Source organism: Ictidomys tridecemlineatus, chromosome 3, assembly GCF_052094955.1.
Source record: "Ictidomys tridecemlineatus isolate mIctTri1 chromosome 3, mIctTri1.hap1, whole genome shotgun sequence".
In the NCBI taxonomy this organism is placed as follows: Eukaryota; Metazoa; Chordata; class Mammalia; order Rodentia; family Sciuridae; genus Ictidomys; species Ictidomys tridecemlineatus.
The window spans coordinates 74,704,601-74,724,816 of NC_135479.1; the positions used below are offsets into that span (position 1 = coordinate 74,704,601).

At 38.4% G+C, this 20,216-nt stretch overlaps 1 protein-coding gene and 1 long non-coding RNA gene across 3 annotated transcripts in view; both read right to left on the reverse strand.

Annotated features, from left to right (window-relative positions):
• Positions 1-20,216, reverse strand: part of Prkar2a (protein kinase cAMP-dependent type II regulatory subunit alpha) — a 73,141-nt gene that overhangs the window by 52,365 nt on the left and 560 nt on the right. The window contains exons 2-3 of one of the 2 annotated variants that reach the window (XM_078043158.1): positions 2,400-2,475; positions 566-597 (exon numbers count right to left, since the gene is read on the reverse strand). The exons of the other annotated variant lie outside the window; for it this stretch is intronic. Of the exons in view, the coding sequence (XP_077899284.1) occupies positions 566-597; positions 2,400-2,475 (108 nt within the window). The remainder of the gene's footprint in view (positions 1-565; positions 598-2,399; positions 2,476-20,216) is intronic. 2 annotated transcript variants of the gene reach the window in all.
• Positions 12,163-20,214, reverse strand: LOC144376245 (uncharacterized). The gene is made up of 2 exons (XR_013436481.1): positions 16,669-20,214; positions 12,163-16,571 (listed from the first exon to the last, which is right to left on the reverse strand). It is a non-coding gene; the product is annotated as an uncharacterized LOC144376245 (long non-coding RNA).

Sequence of the window (20,216 nt, forward strand, 5' to 3'; positions counted from 1 at the left end):
TTGCTAAATCATAAAACACAAATTCTATTTTTAAAGCAATTTAATCAGTATTACACTACAATTGAAAATAAATTGAGCACTAAGTTATACTTCTAGATATGGGTAGGTTTTCTTCTGCTCATAGTATATTAGTCAGAAAAATGTATCACATATCTTTATTTTGGGGGAAGAAAACCTTTCTCAGTTATTTTTTTCTACTTTTAACCCATCACATTATCTCTGGTGGTTATCTAAATTCCTATTGCTAAACTATATCATTTGCATAAGCCTTTTAATTTTTAATTTTTTTTTTTTTTTTTTTTTTTACTTTTGTGTTACTAGGGATCAAACTCAGGGCCTTATACATGCTAGACAAATGCTCTACCACTCAGGTACATCCTGAGCCCTTTTATTTTTTTATTTTGAGATAGAATGTCACTAAGGCTAAGTTACCCAGGAAAACCTCAAATTTGTGATTCTTCTGCCTCAACCTCCTGGTGCCCGGCTGATTATTTCTATTTAAAAAAATTACACACACACACACACACACACACACACACACACACCTGGGCATGATGGTACACACCTGTAATCCTGTAATCCCAGTAACTCAGGAGGCTGAGGAAGGAGGACTGCAAGTTAAAAGGGCAGCATTGGCAACTTAGAGAGACCCTGTCTCAAAAAAGGGCTGGGGATGTAGCACAGTGGTACAAAGACCCTAGGTTCAATTCCCAGTAGAAACAGACAAATATAAATGAATGAATGACCAAATGAATGAATGAAGGGAATAAATAAAATAAACGGGGAATATAAAGGAATGTTCTCAACATAATAATGGCCATTTATTAAAAACCCACTTGATAAAGTTGCCAAGACTATTCAATGGGGAAGACAGTCTCTAAAAATACAGTGCTAGGAAAACTCTAATCTCCTCATGCAAAAAAACTGAAGTTGGACCCTTACTTCAGACAGTATTTTAAAAAATTAACTCAAGCCAGGCACACTGGAGTATGCCTGTAATCCCAGAGGCTCAGAAGACTGAGGCAGGAGCCTCAGCAACTTAGCAAGGCCCTATCTCTAAATAAAATATTTTAAAAGGGCTGGGGATGTGGCTCAGTGATTAAGTGCCCTCTGGGTAGCAAAAAAAAAAAAAAGAAAGAAAGAAAGAAATCATAAACTTGAAAACTAAAATTATAAAACTCTTAGAAAAAAAGATGAGAAAAATCCTGACGTCATATATAGGGAAAAAAAGAGATTCAATGAACTGCATCAAAATTAAAAATTTCTGTTCATCTAAGAACATAATCAACAGAACAAAAAGGCAAGCCATGGAATGGAAGAAAATTATTTGCAAATCAAATCAAATCTGAAATATGTAGACTAGAGGAGGGAAAATACCCACAGCTCAACAATAAAAAATCAAATAGGGCTGGGGCTATAGCTCAGTGGAAGAGTGCTTGCCTTATACATGTGAGGCACTGGGTTCGATCCTCAGCACCTAATAAAAATAAATAAAGATATTGTGTCCATCTTAAAAAAAAAAAGGCTGAGTGAATTAAAAAAAAATCAAATAGTCGGGGAGGTAAAAATTATGTACTAAGGATTGAAACAGAAAATTATGATAATATGCATTTATGAATATATCAAAATGAACTCCACTATTATGTATCATTACAATATACTAAAATTAAATTTTAAAAATTTAACTAAAAAAGAACACAAACCAATTAAAACAGTGGGCAAAGGACCTGAACCAATATTTCTCCAAAGAAAATAAACAGATGGCTCAACTTCACTAGGGAAATACTCAAATTCTAACTACAATGAAATGCCACTTTATACCCATTATTGAGATAACTACTATCATAAAAGAAAAGCAGGGGTATGTGGGGGTGCTAACAAGTATTGGCAAGAATGTGTTGCTGAGACAGGAGGATTGCAAATTCAAAGCTAGCCTCAGCAACGCAGCAAGGCGCTAAGCAACTCGGTAATACAAAATAGGGCTAGGGATTTGGCTCAGTGGTTGAGTGCCCATGTTCAATCCTTGGTAACTGCCCCACCCCATGTGGAAAAACTGAAACAAGTGCTGTTGGTGGGAATGTAAAAATGGTACAGGCACTATGGAAAACAGTAACTCAGGCCCTAAGCAACTTAGTAAGACCTTTGATAATACAACGTGTATATGTTAAGGAGTATCCATTAAAAAAGGACTGGGGATGTGGCTCAGTGGTTAAGTGCCCCTGAGTTTAATCCCCAGTACCAAAAAAAAAAAAAAAAGGGGGTGGAGGTTGGGGGATGTAGCTAAGTGGTACAGCACTTGTCTAAGCATGCACGAGGTCCTGGGTTCAACCCCCAGCAAAAAACAAAACAAAACAACAATAAAATTCTGTTAATTAGAAAAAAGAATGTGCAACTTTAACCTTAGCCAGGCATGGTGGTGAGCACTTGGGAGGCTGAAACATGAGGACCTCTTGAGTCTAGGACTTCGAGACCAGCCTGCACAACATAGAAAGACCACAACTCAAAAAAAAAAAAGTGAAAGCAAGATCTCCAAGAGATATTTGTATACCTATGTTAATAGCAACATCATTCACAATAGGCAAAAGGTAAAAACAACCAAAGTTTCCATCAATGGATGAATAGATAAGTAAAATGTAGCATATATACACAACGGAACATCAGTCAACTTTTAAAAAGCAAGGAAATTCTGATACATGCTACAATGGATGAACCTTGAGGACATTAAGTGAAATAAGCCAGCCACAAAAAGAAATACTGTTGTGATTCCACTTATATGAGGTACCTACAAAAGTCAAATTCATAAAGAAAGAAAATAGAATAGTTCTTACCTAAGCAACTTAGTGAGACCCTTGATAATACAACGTGTATATGTTAAGGAGTATAAATTAAAAAAGGACTGGGGATGTGGCTCAGTGGTTAAGTGCCCCTGAGTTCAATCCCCAGGGGATTACCAGGGGATAGGAGAAGAGGGGAATGGCGAATTGTTTATGGGCATAGTGCTTCAGATTTACAACACGAAAAGAATTCTGGAGATAGATGGTGATGATGGTTGCACAACATTAATGCCAATCAATTGCATACTTAAAAATGATAAAGATGAGCTGCACATAGTGATGCATGTCTGTGATCACAGCAACTCAGGAGGGCAGGAGGATCACAAGTTCAAAGCCACCTCAACAATTTAGCAAAGTCCTAAGCAATTTAGTGAGACCTTATCTCAAGATAAAAAAAAAAAAATTAAAGAGCTGGGGATGTGGCTCAAGCGGTAGCGAGCTCGCCTAGCATGCGTGCGGCCCGGGTTCGATCCTCAGCACCACATACAAACCAAGATGTTGTGTCCGCCGAGAACTAAGAAAAAATAAATAAACGTTAAAATTCTCTCTTTAAAAAAAAAAAAATTAAAAAGGACTGGGGGAGCTAGGGATATAGCTCAGTTGGTAGAGTGCCTGCCTTGCATGCACAAGGTCCTAGGTTCAATCCCCAGCAACACACACACACACACACACACACACACACACACACACACACAACTGAGGATCTGGCTCAGTGTAAGTGCCTCTGGGTTCAACCCTGGTACAAAAAAAAAAAGGTAATATTTAAAATTTTATATTATATTTCACAATTAATTTTTTAAAATATATAAATAAAAACTTGATAATACAACGTGTACATGTTAAGAAGTACCTATAAAGAGAATGAAAGAGAAAGCATATGTGGCAAAATATTAATGAGTGGTAATATAGGAGTTCACTGTTCTTAATGGAGTTGAAGTTTTTCCAAAAAATATTTTAAAAATCTTTGTAAATATACATCCTCAAATCAAATATGATAAAATCTCATTTTTATTCTATTGTCAAATCATGTTTATAACAAATTCAAAGTTGAATGCATGAATTATTTAAGTATTTATAGTTGTAGATGGATATAATACTTTTATTTTATTCATTTATTTTTACCTAGGGTGCTGAGGATTTTTTTTTCTTTTAATATTTATTTTTCAAGTATCGGCGGACACAACATCTTTGTATGTGGTGCTGAGGATCGAACCCGGGCCGCACGCATGGCAGGCGAGCGCGCTACCACTTGAGCCACATCCCCAGCCCGGGTGCTGAGGATTGAACCCATTGCCTCACATGTGCTAGGCAAGCGCTCCACCACTGAGCTACAACCCCAGCCTACAGGCATTCTTCTTTAAAGTAAATTAATTTGTTGAAATTTGCTTAATTTTATAATACACTGACTTAAAATTTTTAAATAGCAAACCTATTCATCACTATTAAGTTAAAAGGTTACAGTCACTATTTAAATTTATCATGCATAAGACAACAAACAATTGTTTTGAAAATTCCTAAAGCATTATGTGTTTCTGTGAAATTAGTTCAAAAGTATTGAAAGAAAAATGTTGACATTGTAATGGGAAATATAATTAAATATGAAAGACCTCAGGCATTAACTTGAATGAATGAGAGAATGAAAAGATAAACAAAAGGGGTAAAAAGAAAAATGCTGCCTGATAAATTTAAAAGGAAAGTGTGACAACCAAGGCTTAATGGGAGAATTGGAGAAAAGAGAAAGTAAGAACCCTCTACCAAGTACCAGGGAAGGCAGTAAACTCCTCCAGTATAGAATACCTGTCTCATTCCATTGATTCTCTATCTGTAGGCTCCCTGCTTTCCCACTATAATGGTCAGCCATTAGACCACTGAAAAGAGGCTGGGAAATTTGAACACCCATAACAAGGCAGAATTGGGCAGAACCAGCTGGGAAAGTTCCCTATGAATGAATCAGCAGTGGATACAGCACTTCTGTTACAATATGAAGAAACTGGAATCTCTGTACACTAGATTTTATAAAGATCACCATGGAGTCAGGCATGATGGCACACACTGAAATCCCAGCTACTTAGGAGACTGAGGCTGGAGGATCACAAATTCAAGGCTAGCCTGGGCAACTTAGTAAGACCCTATATCAAAAATAAAAAGGGCAGACAAAATAAAAATAAAAAGGGATATGGCAAGTAGGCTTCACCTTACTTGGGAACTAACTGATGTCATTGGTCCATCCTTGACACTACTCATCTACTTCATTAACAATTTCACCTCCTCTTCTTCCCACTTCCTCTCCTGAATCAGTCTATCCTTTTTCCATTCTCTATTATCCTAGTTTGAAGTACATAATTTCTTGCTTAATTGACTTTAAGTAGCCTCCAAACCTTTTTCCACTGCCAATTTCTTCAACAACTATCTTCCCCACACGGTCATCAGTAATCTTAAAATTGAGGAGACAATTAGGGAACATCTATCAAAATTTTCAAGTATGAACTGAATTTAACAATAATTTAACAATATATTACACACATATATAGACATATGTGCACACTACAAAAGTTGTTGTTATGGTTTGGATGTGAGATGTCCCCCAAAAACTCATGTGTGAGACAATACAAGAAGATATAGAGGATAGACGATTGGGTTATAAGAGCCTTAACTCAATTAGTGGATTAATTAACTGAGTGGTAACTGAAGGCAGGTAAGGTGTGGCTGGAGGAGGTAGGCTTTGGGAGCATGCCTTTGGGGGAACATATTTTGTATCTGGCAAGTGAAGTCTCTCTTTCTGCTTCCTGTGAGATTCTTCCCTTCGCCCACACTCTTCTACCATGATGTTCTGCCTCACCTTGAGCCTCAAGAAATGGAGCCAGGCTTCTATGGATTAAGACCTCTAAAACTATAAGCCTCTTAATAAACTTCTCCTCTAAAATTGTTTTTGTCAGATCTTTTAGTCATAGCAGCAAAAAAGCTGACTATAACATATGTATATGTGTGTTTATACATACCACAATCACTAAAACGTATAATAGCAAAAAGAAGGGAAATGAAAATTGCCTAGAAAAATAAATTAAGGAAATACTGGCACTGATAGAGTATAAACCTCTACACATCCATTAAAATGGATGCAATAAAAGTATACAAACTGATATGGAAAAACCTTCAAGAAGTATTGTTATATAATTCTGGGCATGGTGGTGCACATCTAAAATCCCAGTGGCCTGGAAGGCTGAGACAGGATTGCAAGTTCAAAGCCAGCCTCAGCAACTTGGCGAGGCCCTATGCAACTTAGTGAGACCCTGTCTCAAAATAAAAAATAAAAAGGGCTGGGGATGTGGGTCAGTGGTTAAGCACTCCTGGGTTCAATCCCTGGTACAAAAAAAAAAAAAGTATTGTTCTGTGAAAAAAGTTGCATATCAGTTAAAAAAACAAATGAAAAAGAATTTAAATTAAAAAGTTCTACAAGTACAGCATGATATAATACTAATTTTCTAAAGTTTGTTTTTAATAAACAAATTTAATATCCTCACAAATCCAAGTAGTGCTATACATATATAAAATAATTAAGGAATGATATAAATTATATAAATAATAGATAACATTGATGTTTTCAGAAAAGCAAGTCATAGAAGAAAAGTGATTGTGTGTATGCATGCATGCACATGCATTTGGAATTGAACACAGTACCTTATGCATGCCAAACACAAGAGTATTGATTTTAGGGCTGGGGATGTGGCTCAAGCGGAAATGCACTCGCTTGGCATGTGCAGGGAGCTGGGTTCGATCCTCAGCACCACAAAAAATTTTAAAAAAATAAAGATGTTGTGTGTCCACCGAAAACTGAAAAAATAAATATTAAAAATTCTCTCTCTTCTCTTTCTCTCTCTTTAAAAAAAAAGAGATTGATTTTAAATAAGCAAGGAATATGAGGTGCATGCACAAAAGATTGGAAAAGATCACAAAATTTAGATCACTCTCAGAAACAAATACAAGCATATAAATGACTGCCAGGAAAAACAAAACATGAATGCTTTTTTTCACGCTTTCATTGATTTACAGCACGTGCCTGGCTTCCCCCTACCTTCAAAGGTTCATTCCTCTACCATCCTATACAGAGGAGCCCTCAAGATGCTGTGTCTATTAGTCAGAGGACTCTGCTCTTCTCCCTCCCTCCTTCCCTCCTTCTCTCCCCCCCTCAAGATCTAATTCACACTCACAATTTCTAACACTGACATATCTTTTTTTAAATTTATTTTTTAGTTGTAGATGGACACAATACCTTTATTTTATTCATTTTTATGTGGTGCTGAAGATAGAACCCAGTGTCTCACACATGCTGGGCAAGCACTTTACCACTGAGTCACACAACCTCAGCCCCCTGACTTATCCTTAAACACCTGTTATCCACAGACAAGAATTTCCAACTGCAAGCTTGTCATCTTCTGTATATCTCAAATGCCTCAAACCAACATATCCACCATCAAACTCATCAAACTCATGAGCTTCCTCATCTTTCCCAAGGTGAAAGCTTTCTTACATTCTTTTCTTTTGGTACTGGGGATTAAACCCAGGGTTGTCAGGACTCACATATGTATTTTTTTTTCTACAGTGTTGGGGATCCACCAACTCAGAGCTTCATCCATGCTAAGCAACCACTTTCCCACTGAGTTATAGCCCAAGGCCCCATTTCAATTTCAAGTACAAGGAAAATGGGTAGGACAAGAAAAACAGTAAATTGTGCCTCAGTATCTACAGGGGATTGATTGATCTCCCATGGAGGGGGAAATTATGGGAACATTTTTGGAAATCCAAATGAACAAAATGTTTAAAATCAATTAAAATTGTCAAACTTAGTTCAAGGTTTAAATACTGTAGGGGGAGGGGCTTGCTGTGGGAATTGAAACCAGGGGCTCAATGTACTATACAGCTACGTTCCCAAAGCTTTTAATTTTTTTTGACACAACATCTCACTAAATTGCCAAAGCTGGTCTTGAACTTGTGATCCTCCTGACTCAGCCCCTCCCCAAGTTGCTGGGATTACAGATGTGCACCACTGTGCCTAGCAAAATACATCTTTCTTTCTTTTATTTTTTAGTTGTAGATATATACATTACCTTTATTTTATTTATTTTATGTGGTGCTGAGGATCAAACTCAGTGCAAGAAAGAAAACTGAGCCTCACTATCCCCACAAATTCAATAAGAGTAGTCCTACTCATCACAAAAGACCTGAAAGGTGGACTCAATGACCTTATGAATGAAGTGCTGAGACTGTAAAAATGTTAAGAGATTTCAATTTGGAGGGGGAGGGGTGTTTATTTTTCAAAATCATACGTGGGGACAAGTGTAAGGAATACTGCATACATGGCATACGTTAAGGCTGTCTGAGTGGCAGACCACGCCCCTTGTGCTAAGCAGCCCTGGGCGTGAGGCCATGTGTTGCAGTCCTGGCACTTGCTCCACTGCCCGATCCTGGATTCGCTGCAAGGATAGTTAGCAAGAAATCGTTATTGGTGGCTGCCTATAATCTTCCTAGCTACTGCCCGAGTATATATACATGGTAACTGCGCAATAAAATCAGACCAAGGTTTCAGCTTAGTCTCCAGAGGTCTTGATTAGCAACTCCACAGCCACACTCTCCTCTACCCTGTTCCATGGACCTCCCTCCTCACTGCACGAGAAAGAGCCAGCAACACGCAATCATATATCTTTAAAAGATTGAAATCATCTTTTTTTTTTTTTTTTGGTACCCAGGGCCTCAATCCACAGCCCTTATTAATTTTATTTTCAAACATGGTCTCCCTAAACTGTCCAGGATGGCCTGAAACATGATCCTTCTACCAGTTTCCCAATTTGCTGGGATTACAAGTATGTACCACGAGCCTAACAGCTACATATTTTCGTTTTCTTTTATAAATTTTTAAAAAATTTTATTTATTTAGCCTTTTCAAACATCTTTTCTTTTTTTTTTTATTGATTGTTCAAAACATTACAGAGCTCAAGACATATCATCTTTCATACATTTGACTCAACTGGGTTTTGAACTCCCCAAATACATAATACAGACTCACTTCTGTTACATACTCACATTTTTACATAATGGCATATTAGTGACTGTTGTATTCTGCTACCTTTCCTATCCCCTACTATCCCCCCTCCCCTCCCCTCCCCTCCCATCTTCCCTCTCTACCTCCTCTGCTGTTGTTCAATTCTCTCCCCTTTTTTTCCCCCCCACCCCCTTGCCCCTCATAACCTCTTATAATTTTGTGTATCACTGAAGGTCTCCTACCATTTCCATATTCCAAACATCTTTTCTTGGTTACATATTTTTTCCCCTTTTTGCAGTACTGGGCAAGTACTGCACTTGCTAGGCAATTGTTCTACCAGAGCTACCTCCCCAAGTCCTTTATTTTTTTAATTTTGGGACCAGGTCTTGTTATTGCCCAGGCTATTGCTTTAGCCTCCAAAGTAGCTGGGATCAGAAGCATGTGCCACTGTGCTTGGCTAGTTACAATTTTTTGAATCTCATCATGTGCAAACATCATGCCAACCATTTTAAAGATATTATCACATGTAATCCTCACAACAATCCTATTCCCATCTCATTTTGTTGCTGAGAAAACTGAGATTCAGAGAACTGTCCCCTAGGTCATATAGCTAGGAAGTGATCAAACTAGGATTTGATTGATCTAAATTTGACAACTGAGGAAAAGTAATGATGTGATTAAATAGAAAGTTCATTTTTATACTTTAAAAAATAAATTCCATCATCCCATTATTTAATTATAAATCCAAAGCAATATATTAGAATTCCTTCCAATTTTCTCCAATGGAGGGATCATTATATCATGTTGCCTGCTTGCATGCTGTTGCCCCACTAGATGATAAGCACCTATAATCAGAAACACTGTTATCTTCCCCTGTCTCGGTGCTGAGCAGAGTGAGCATCTGCTAAACTACAACAAAAAGGCAGAAGGGAGGGTGAAGGCCACTGCAGGGTTTTAGCATCTCCAGTGAGTTCACTACTCCACCACTCTTCTTCCTTCTAGTTAGATACTTTAGGAGTGGTCTCTCACAGACTTGAAGTCCTTGTGGAGCTTCACTTCCAACCCTGTTCTCCACTTTTAACTTGGTCACAGGACAGGATGCATGATCCAAACTCGGCAGATTACAGTGTTCTCACTGCCCCAGCATGGTAATTTATTCCAAAATGGGAACCTGACCCAATGCAAGCTACTTAGGGTTGTTCCCTAGAACATACCAAATGAACATAGAAGAATAACTCATTATCTAGTTTGGATCAAGAACTACCAAATGCACTAGAGAGTCAATGGAGGATCTTCTACAAGGCAGTATCATAGAAAGATAATTCCAATAAGAATATCACAATGAAAGACCAGTATTGGGCCTATTGTAATAGCCCTACAAAAATAGTGAAAAGAGAGCATATTAGGGCTGGGGTTGTGGCTCAGTGATAGAGTGCTTGCCTAGCATTGGGTTTGATCCCCTATACCACATAAAAATAAACAAATAAAATAAAGGTATTGTATCCATCTACAACTTAAAAAAAAAAAGCATATTAGGAAACACTTTGGGATTGCTTTGTGCCTTACTGAAAATACTGCCCTGAAAGGGAAAACCTATGCCCTTAAATCCCTTGTATAGAGATGACCACTATGAATCGTTTATTCACACAATAAGTATTTGCGGAATATCTAGAAAGCATTAAGAGAAAAATGGTTAAAAGCATGGAGTATGAGCCATGATGTTTGAGTTCAAATCTCTACCTCACCTCACTTACTAGCAGATCTTTAACAAGTTAATTAACTTCTGAGTCTCAATTTTTCTCATCTTTAAAAGCAGAATGATAATAATACCTATTTGATAGGGTTGCTGCTGGGCAGAAAAGGAACTATTGAACTAGTTAGTAAAAGACAAGCAGCAGTTCAGCAGGCAAAAAAGAGGGGGAGGATTAGTACAACCTCTATGTAAATCAATATGGAGATTCCTCAAAAGACCAAGAACAGAACCTGCCATATGACACAGTTATCTCATCCTTGGTATTTATCCAAAAGAACTAAAATCAGCATATTATACTGATATAGGAACATCAGTGTTTTGGTAGCGCAATTCACAACAGCCAAGTAAAGGAACCTGCCTAGATGCCCCTCAAGAAATGAATGGATAAAGTAAACACGAGATATATATATACACACATACAATAGTTTTATTTAGTAATCCAATTATGGCATTTGCTGGCAAATGGATGGAACTGGTGAACATCAGGGAAAGTGAAATTAGCCAGACTCATAAAGTAAAGGGTCAAATGTTTTCTTTTATATGCAGAAGCAGAGTAAAATAATAAACAAAATTTAAAAAGTGGGTGTGTGGATCTCACAAAAATAGAGTGAAGATCAGTAGAGTAGAGAAAGGGAATTAAGGGAGGGGAGGAGGAATAGGAAAAGGGAGGAACTGCAGAATAAAATTGACCAAATTATGCTATGTACATATATGAATATACCACACTGAATTCCACCTTTATATATATTTTTATATATATATATATATATATAAAGCATCAATTTTAATAAATAAATAGGACAACCAGTAGAGTAGAAGAAGAACAGGGGAAGGGATGAAGGCAGAGAACGAAGAAGCACTAGAGACTAAAAAGGAGAAATTATATTCCATGCACGAATGGTTATATCAAAATGAACCCTAGTGTTATAATTATAATGCATTAATAAAAACATTTTTAAAAAAAGACGACAGGGAGGACAGCATTCCAAGCAAAAAGGAAGGTATGTGCAAAGGGAAAAAAACATGAAAAACATAGCTCAGTGATTAGAGACACCCCTGGGTTCAAGCCCAAGACCATTAAAAGTAAAAAGAATGAAAATACTGACTGGGGTATTGTTCAGTGGTAGAGCACTTGTTTAGCATGCCTGAGGCCATGAGTTCAATTCCCAGCACACACAAAACAAAACAAAAATTAGGCAGGCTGAATAAATGTTAGCTGCAGGATGGGCTAAACACTCAATCCCCACCTGTCTGGTTCCTTACCGCTTGTTTGCCTCAAGGCTTTACACTCAGCCCCACTCAAGGCTGAACACTGGACCCCCACTCATCTGGTGCAAGGGAAACCCACATCTGGCCCCTGCCCGGTCTGCCTGAAGGCAGAAGATGACACCCTTAGCAACCACAGTATGATCCAATCACCATAGGCCTTGGCTTACAGACCCAGAGACCTCATTAGATTTTGGCCCCTCTCCCCCCTCGCTTTGCTCTCTCCCTCTCTCTCTCCCTTTGCTCTTTCCCTGCTCTCTTTCTCTCCTCTCTTTCCTTCCGTCTTTCAGACACTGCCGCTATAAAGATCTCTTGGTGGCTACAAGTGTCGTGGTCACTTTCCTTTCAAAAACAACAATGGAACAACTAAAACTGGGTGGCTATCATAGAGCTAGGATATAAACCCAGGTCTCCCTAATTCCCGTTTAAGTCAATCTCTAGTGAAATTAATTAATATAAATCAATCCTCTATTTAAAGCATTTTACTTGATTGAAAGTTCAAAAGCCAGCCTCAGCAATTTAGCAAGGTGCTAAGCAACTCAGTGAGACCCTGCCCCTCTTTCCCCTCCCCTGCCTCCCCTTTGCTCAAAGTTCCTCCATTCTTCCCATTCCCAGTCCTCCCCATTATGGATCAGCATCCACTTATCAGAGAGAACATTTGGCCTTTCGTTTTGGGGGATTGGCTTATTTTTCTTGTCATGATATTCTCCAACTTCATTCATTTACCTGCAAATTCCATAATTTTATTCTCTTTTAATGCTGATTAATATTCCATTTTGTATATATACCACAGTTTCTTTATCCATTCATCTACTGGAGAGCATATAAATTGGCTCCACAGTTTAGCTTCTGTGAACTGAGCTGCTATGAACACTGATGTGATTGCATCACTATAGTGTGCTGATTTTTTAATATTTATTTTTTTAGTTGTAGTTGGACACAATACCTTTATTTTATTTATTTTTATGTAGTGCTGAGGATCCAACCCAGGGCCTCACATGTGCTAAGCGAGCACTCTACCACTTGAGCCACAACCCCAGCCCCCCCCACTGTGCGACTATAAGTCCTGTGGGTAAAGACAGAGGAGGAGTGGGATAGCTAGGTCAAATGGTGGTTCCATTCCAAGTTTTCTAAGGAAACTCCATTCGGTTTTCCAGAGTGGTTGCACCAAATTGCAGTGCCACCAGCAATGTATGAGTGCACCTTTTCCCCCACATCCTCACCAAAACTTATTATTGCTTGTACTATTGATAATCGCTATTCTGGCTGGAATGAGATGAAATCTCAGAGCAGTTTTGATCTGCATTTCTCTAATTACTAGAGAAGTTAAACATTTTTTTCATGTATTTGTTGTTTGCCCAATCAATTTTCTTTATTTTTTTTTAGTTGTTGATAGACCTTTATTTTATTCATTTAGTTATATGTGGTGCTGAGAATCAAACCCAGTGCCTCACACATGCTAGGCAAGTGCTGTACCTCTGAGATACAACCCCAGACCCCCAATCAATTTTTTTAAATTATTTTTTAAATTTTTTTAATGAACTTGTTTTTTTAAATAGAGAGTGAAAGAGGAAGAGAGAGAATTTTTAATATTTATTTTTTAGTTATTGGCGGACACAACATCGTTGTTTGTATGTGGTGCTGAGGATCGAACCCGGGCCGCACGCATGCCAGACGAGCGTGCTACCGCTTGAGCCACATCCCCAGCCCTTAAATTATTTTTTAGTTGTAGTTGGACACAATATCTTTATTTCATTTGTTTATTTTTATGGGGTGCTGAGGATTGAACCCGGGGTATCACACACGCTTAAGCAAGCTCTCTAGCGCTGAGCCACAACCCCAGCACCCCCAATCAATTTTTTTAATCAAACTGCTTGTTTTTGTGTTTTGTCATTTGGTAGAATTTTACAGAAGGCTTTCATCATCAGAATATCCTGGATTCAGTTGAAAAACCTTACAATCTTCCTGCCTCATCACCCCTAGTTGGTAGTATTACAGGAGTGCACTACTGTGCCCAGACTCAGTAGAAAACCTTTAAAAAAAAAAATTACTCTAGGTAACTGTAGGTTGACACAATATCTTTATTTTATTTTTTTGTGCCTCACCCATTCTAGGCAGTGCTCTACCTCTGAGCCACAACCCTAGCCCTAGAGAAACCTTTTCTTTCTTTTTTTTAATATTTATTTTTTAGTTGGACACAATATATTTATTTATTTTTATGTGGTGCTGAGGGTCGAACCCAAGGCCTTGCATGTGCTGGGCAAGCGCCCTACAGCTAAGCTACAACCCCAGCCCCTAGAGAAACCTTTTCTAAAAACAATTAACTTTGAACAAAGTACCAGACTACACAAATGCAAAATGAAAACAGCATTTTAACTCAACCAAAAGTAGTCATCATAAAAGGAGTAAGTCACCTAACTTCACTAGGCACTGTTTCCTTTTTAAACTGGATACAATAAAAAAATATTGTCCACAAATAATATTGCAGCTGTATGTAAGGTTTCAGAAAATCTTCAACTTCATGCTTTAACAGTAATGAAGTGAATGGCATCAAGTTTTGAAACATAAGGGGAAGGTGATAACTTTCTATAAATCTTACCCCAGTCTTGAGTAGCTAGATCTCCATCTACCTCCTCCTCTGTAAGATCTGCTATAGTAGTCCCAATCATCATAGCCTCAATCGTATCCTCTGTCATAGTAAACCTAACAGTGTGAGCTGCCATAAATAAATCTTACCATGTAAATAAATGGCTAGTTTGGGATATGTGGTCTTTTTGTTACAGAGAAATCAACTCTGATTCTATGTCCAACAAACACAAAATAAAAAACTTCAAAAAAGTGAAAAAGAATTGAAGGCACAGGTCAGTGGTAAAGTGCTTTGTCTAACATGCATGAGGTGCTGAGTTCAATTCCCAGCGTTTAAATAAAAATTAAAAGACAATCCACTGAATAAAATGTTTATAAACCATGTATCTGATAGAAGATTGATATCTAGAATATACAAAAACCTTCTACAACTCCAAATAAAAATATTTTTAGTGGTCAAAGGACCTGAAGATAATTCTTCAAAGTGATATATAAAGGACCAACAAAGGGTTGGGGCTGTAGCTCAGTGGTAGAACACCTGCCTTACACATGTGAGGTACTGGATTCAATCCTCAACACCACATAAAAATAAATAAGTGAAGATATTGTGTCCATCTACAACTAAAAAAATTTTTTTTAAAAAAAGGACCAACAAATACCTAGAAAGATGCCCAACAACATTCAGTCATTAATTAGGATAATGCAAATTGAAACCATAATTAGGTACTAAGTTGGCTATAATAAAAAATGCACATGGGTGCTAATAAGGATGTGGAGGAATTAAAACCCTCAATAATAATAGTTATAATATAAAAAAGTGTAGCCACTTAAGAAAAGAGTCTACTGGGGGCTCAGGTTGTAGCTCAGTAGTAGAATGCTTGCCTAGCATCTGTGAAGACCTGGGTTTGATTCTCAACACTGCATATAGATAAAGAAAGTAAAAAAGAAAAGAAAGGTCCACTGACAACTAAAAAATGTTAAAAAAAAAAAAAAGTCTACCAATTCCTTAAAAGTTTAAATACAGGATTATAATATGACCCTGTAATTTTTGTTTGTTTGTTTGTGTGTGTGTGTGGGTGTTGCTGGGGATTTAACTCAGGGCCTTATACATGCAAGGCAAGCACTCTACCAACTGAGCTATACCCCCATCCTATGGCCCTGTATTTCTACTTCTAGGTGTATACATCAAAAAATTGAAAATTTGCACCCACTACAACAGGCATTGTGTCACATATCTGTAATCCTAGGAACTCTGGAGGCTGAGGCAGGAGGCAGAATAGCCAAGTTTGAGGCCAGCCTCAACAACTTAGCAAGACCCTGTCTCAAAATGAAAAATAATGGGGCTGGGATTGTGGCTCAGTAGTAGAGCACTCGCCTAGCACATGCGAGGCCCTAGGTTCGATTCTCAAAACCACATTTTAAAAACAAATAATAATAAAAAGGGCAAATGATATAGGTCAGTGGTAAAGTGCCCCTGAGTTCAATCTCTATACATTCACCACAAATTTGTACACATGAATGTTCACAGTAGTATGATTTAATAGTTACAAAGTGAAAACCATATAGTTCAACATTAGGGATGATCACTTGAGTCTACAACCAGCCTGGGCAACACAGCAAGAACTTGTCTCAAAAAAATTTTTAAAATGAGGAAGTGAGGGGCTGGGGTTGTGGCTCAGTGGTAGAACCCCTTCCTAGCATGTATGAGGCACTGGGTTTGAACCCCAGCGCCGCATATAAATAAATGAATAAAATAAGTCTATCAACAACAACAATTTTTTTTTAATGAGGAAGTGATACATGCTACAACATGGATGAATTCTGAAAACATGAAGCTAAGAGCCAGGCATGTATCTCAGTGATAGAGATTTGTCTAGCACACATGAGGCCCTAAGCCCATTACCCAACACTTCCAGAGGAAAAAAAAAAAATATGCTAAGTGACAGGTGTGAATCATACGATTAATTTATATGAAATGGGCCAGGGCTGGGGCTGGGGATGTGGCTCAAGTGGCAGCGCGCTTGCCTGGCATGCGTGCGGCCCGGGTTCGATCCTCAGCACCACACACCAACAAAGATGTTGTGTCCGCCGAGAACTAAAAAAAAAATAAATATTAAAAAAAAAAATCTCTCTAAAAAAAAAGAAAGAAAAAGAAATGGGCCAGGGCTGTGGCTCAGAGGTAGAGGGCTCACCTTGCATTCGTGAGGCACTGGGTTCGATCCTCAGCACCACGTATTGTGTCACACCTACAGCACAACGTATTGTGTCCACCTACAACTAAAATATAATTTTAAAAAATTTATATAAAATGTTCAGGATAGGCCAATCTATAGAAAGATTACAAGTTGCCTAGAGATGAGAGCAATGAATAAGTGTTGGTGGGTAATAGCAAAAGTTTATAGGGCTTCTTGGGCTGGGGATGTGGCCCAAGCGGTATGCATGCGGTCCGGGTTCGATCCTCGACATACAAACAAAGATGTTATGTCCGCAGAAAACTAAAAAATAAATATTAAAATTCCCTCTCTTTCAAAAAAAAAAAAAAAGTTTATGGGGCTTCATTTTTGTGTGTTGTCGTAGGAATCAAACGCAGGACCTCATGCATGCTAGGCAAGCACTTTACCACAGCCACACACTTCTTTTGGGGTGATGAAAATGTTCTAAAACTGTGGCTGAAAACAGTGGTTTATGCCTCAGGAGGCTAAGGCAGGAGGATCCCAAGTTCAAGTGTCAAATAAAAAATAAAAAGGCTTTGGTGTGTGGGGCTGGGGATGTGGCTCAAGCGATAGGGTGCTCGCATGGCATGCATGCGGCCAGGGTTTGATCCTCAGCACCACATACAAACAAAGATGTTGTGTCCGCCGAAAACTAAGAAATAAATATTAAAATTAAAAAAAAAAAAGGCTTTTGGTGTAGTTCAGTGGTAGAGCACCTCTGGGTTCAATCTCCAGTACTGAAAAAAAAAAATTGATTGTAAATTATATCTTGGCTTGGCTGTTACCAAGCCAGTTGTAGTAGCGGACACCTATAATCTCAGCAACTCGGGAGGCTGATACAGGAGAATAGAAAGTTCAAAGATAGCCTCAGCAACTTAGCAAGGCCTTAAACAACTTAGTGAGACCCTGCCTCAAAAAAAAGAAAGAAAGAAAGAAAAAATCAGTTCCAAAAGAAAAGTTGGGAAACTCACAAATAATAAATGTTTTATGATGATTACAAAAGTGAATCAAGGGGGCTAGGGCTGTAGCTCAGTGGTGGAGCACTTGCCTAGCACTCGTGAGGCACTGGGTTGTATCTTCAGCATCACATAAAAATAAATAAATAAAATAAATGTATTGTATCCCTCTAAAAAAAAAAAAAATGAATCAAGTCTGAATGCCAGTTTATTGTTCTTCTGCAAATTAATTTATAAGTCTGTATTCTTCCAGCTCTCCACAAATAAATATTATTTCATACTTTGATATTCTGTTACTGGAGTTAGCGTGTAACTCAGAGGTAGAGCATTTGCCTAGCATGCACAAAGTCTTGGGTTTGATCCCAAGCACCACCCCCCAAAAAAAAGAAAAGAAAAAGAAAAAAGATGACAAATATTGAAGACATAATACAGAACCCTGTAAACTTATCTGGGATTAATTCCTAAAATATTAATGTTTTGTGTAAATAAAAATTGATGTGAGGCAGGTTATAGCTCTTATAATTTATAAATAACAAAGAAACACACCTAGGAGTCACTCAGAAATAATGTTTTTAAAAACACATTTATCTCTAGGATTGTTGTCACTGCCCTCATTTCAAAGATAAGAAAATCTGAAATCAAACAGGTTTGACAACTTGTTCATGACCTCCAGAGATTTGGAAATTTTCTTTTCCTTTTTTTTTTTTTTTTTGGTTGAGGGGGTAACTTGGGGATTGATTGGTCAGGGGCACTCAACCACTGAGCCACATCCCCAGCCCTATTTTTTGTATTTTATTTAGAGAGAGGGTCTCACTGAGTTGCTTAGCACCTCACTATTGCTGAGGCTGGGTTTGAACTCAAGAGCCTCCTGCCTCAGCCTCCTGAGCTGCTGGGATTATAGGTGCATGCCACAGCCCTGGACTGGAAAATTCCTGATTTCCCCCAAATTCATAATGTAACATGCAAGGGAAACACAGAATAGCAGTATCTACTCTTTAAACATGAACAAATTTAGGGACACTTTTCCACTGAAGCTTATAATCTCCCACAGAAACTCTTTGCCAACTTGAAAAAGTCCCCCCCCAGTGTGATCTAATAACACTAAGATTCTTCATCTCTCAAATGTTTTCACTATTTTGTTAAATTCTATCACATAAAAAGTAGGATACTGGGGCTGGGGATGTGGCTCAAGCGGTAGCCCGATCGCCAGGCATGTACGTGGCGCTGCTGGGTTTGATCCTCAGCACCACATAAAAAAAAAAAATAAAGATGTTGTGTCCACCGAAAAACAATAAATATTAAATAATTCTCTCTCTCTCTCTCTCTCTCTCTCTCTCTCTCTCTCTCTCTCTTAAAAAAAAGGATACTTATATTGTTAAATTGGCAAATCATATGCGAAAGAAATCAAGAAAATGAAACTGCTTCTAGACATTCCTTGCTTAAACAAGTTGTAAAAAGTGTTGTTTTCTTTCATGCAATAAACTAAACAAGATACTGACTGCTTATCAAATATTATTCAATTGTTTTAAACAAATTAAAAATATATGGGGCTAGGGTTGTGGCTCAATAGTAGAGTGCTCGCCTAGCATGCATGAAGCACTGGGTTCAATCCTCAGCGCCACATAAAAATTAAGATATTGATTCCACCTAAAACTAATAAATAAATAAATGTATGTATGTGTGTGTGTGTGTGTGTGTGTGTGTGTGTGTAAAGAAATGCATACTCAAGGCAGGCGCAGTCAGTGGGGGGCATGCCTCCAATCTCAGAGGCTCCTTAGGCTGAAGCAGGAGGATCTAGAGTTGAAATCCAGCCTCAGCAACTTCGCGAGACCCTGTCTCGAAAAATAAAAAGGGTTGGGGATGCAGCTCAGTGGTTAAGTGTTCCTAGGTTCAACCTCTGGGAAAGGAAGGGAAGGGGGAAGGAGGAAAGGAAGGAAAGAAAGAAATGCATACTCGAGCAAACTGGGATGAAACGACCTGACACTTGGTTTAAAATTCTTCACCAAAGGGGGGAAAAGATATATCTGAAACATTTGTGATACATATTGACATGTTGAATGTGATCGTATAAAAGGTTCATTCATCTTTTTCTACTGTCTATGCTCAAAAAAAGTTTCACAATAACCTCCAAAATGAATTATTTTCAAATTTACTGTACTGGTTATTAAACAGGCTGGATGTGAATACTCTGATCTTCGGAACTAAAATAGGTTAAGGGTCTCAAGCAAAGGCGAAAATTTTTTTTGGCGGGGGCCGAAGTGGGCTCCACGCCTCTCCGGCCCTCTCCACCACCAAGACTGAAAATCCTCACGCTTCCTTCAAGGCTGAATCTGACTAATCACTCGTCTGCTCTCGGACTCCAGAACCATGCAACTCAATTTGGAAATGACACACGCTGGGCGCAAGCCGGCGGCTCAGGAACCCAACAAACTCCATTAGAGAGCTCCCAGGTCCAGGCCCTGGACAGTCAGATTGGCCAGGGCGCAACGCCCGACCCACCGCACGGCTCTGGAGACATCTGAAGACTGCTTGCACCCCTCCCTCGGTCCCCACCACGAATCCTGGCCGGGT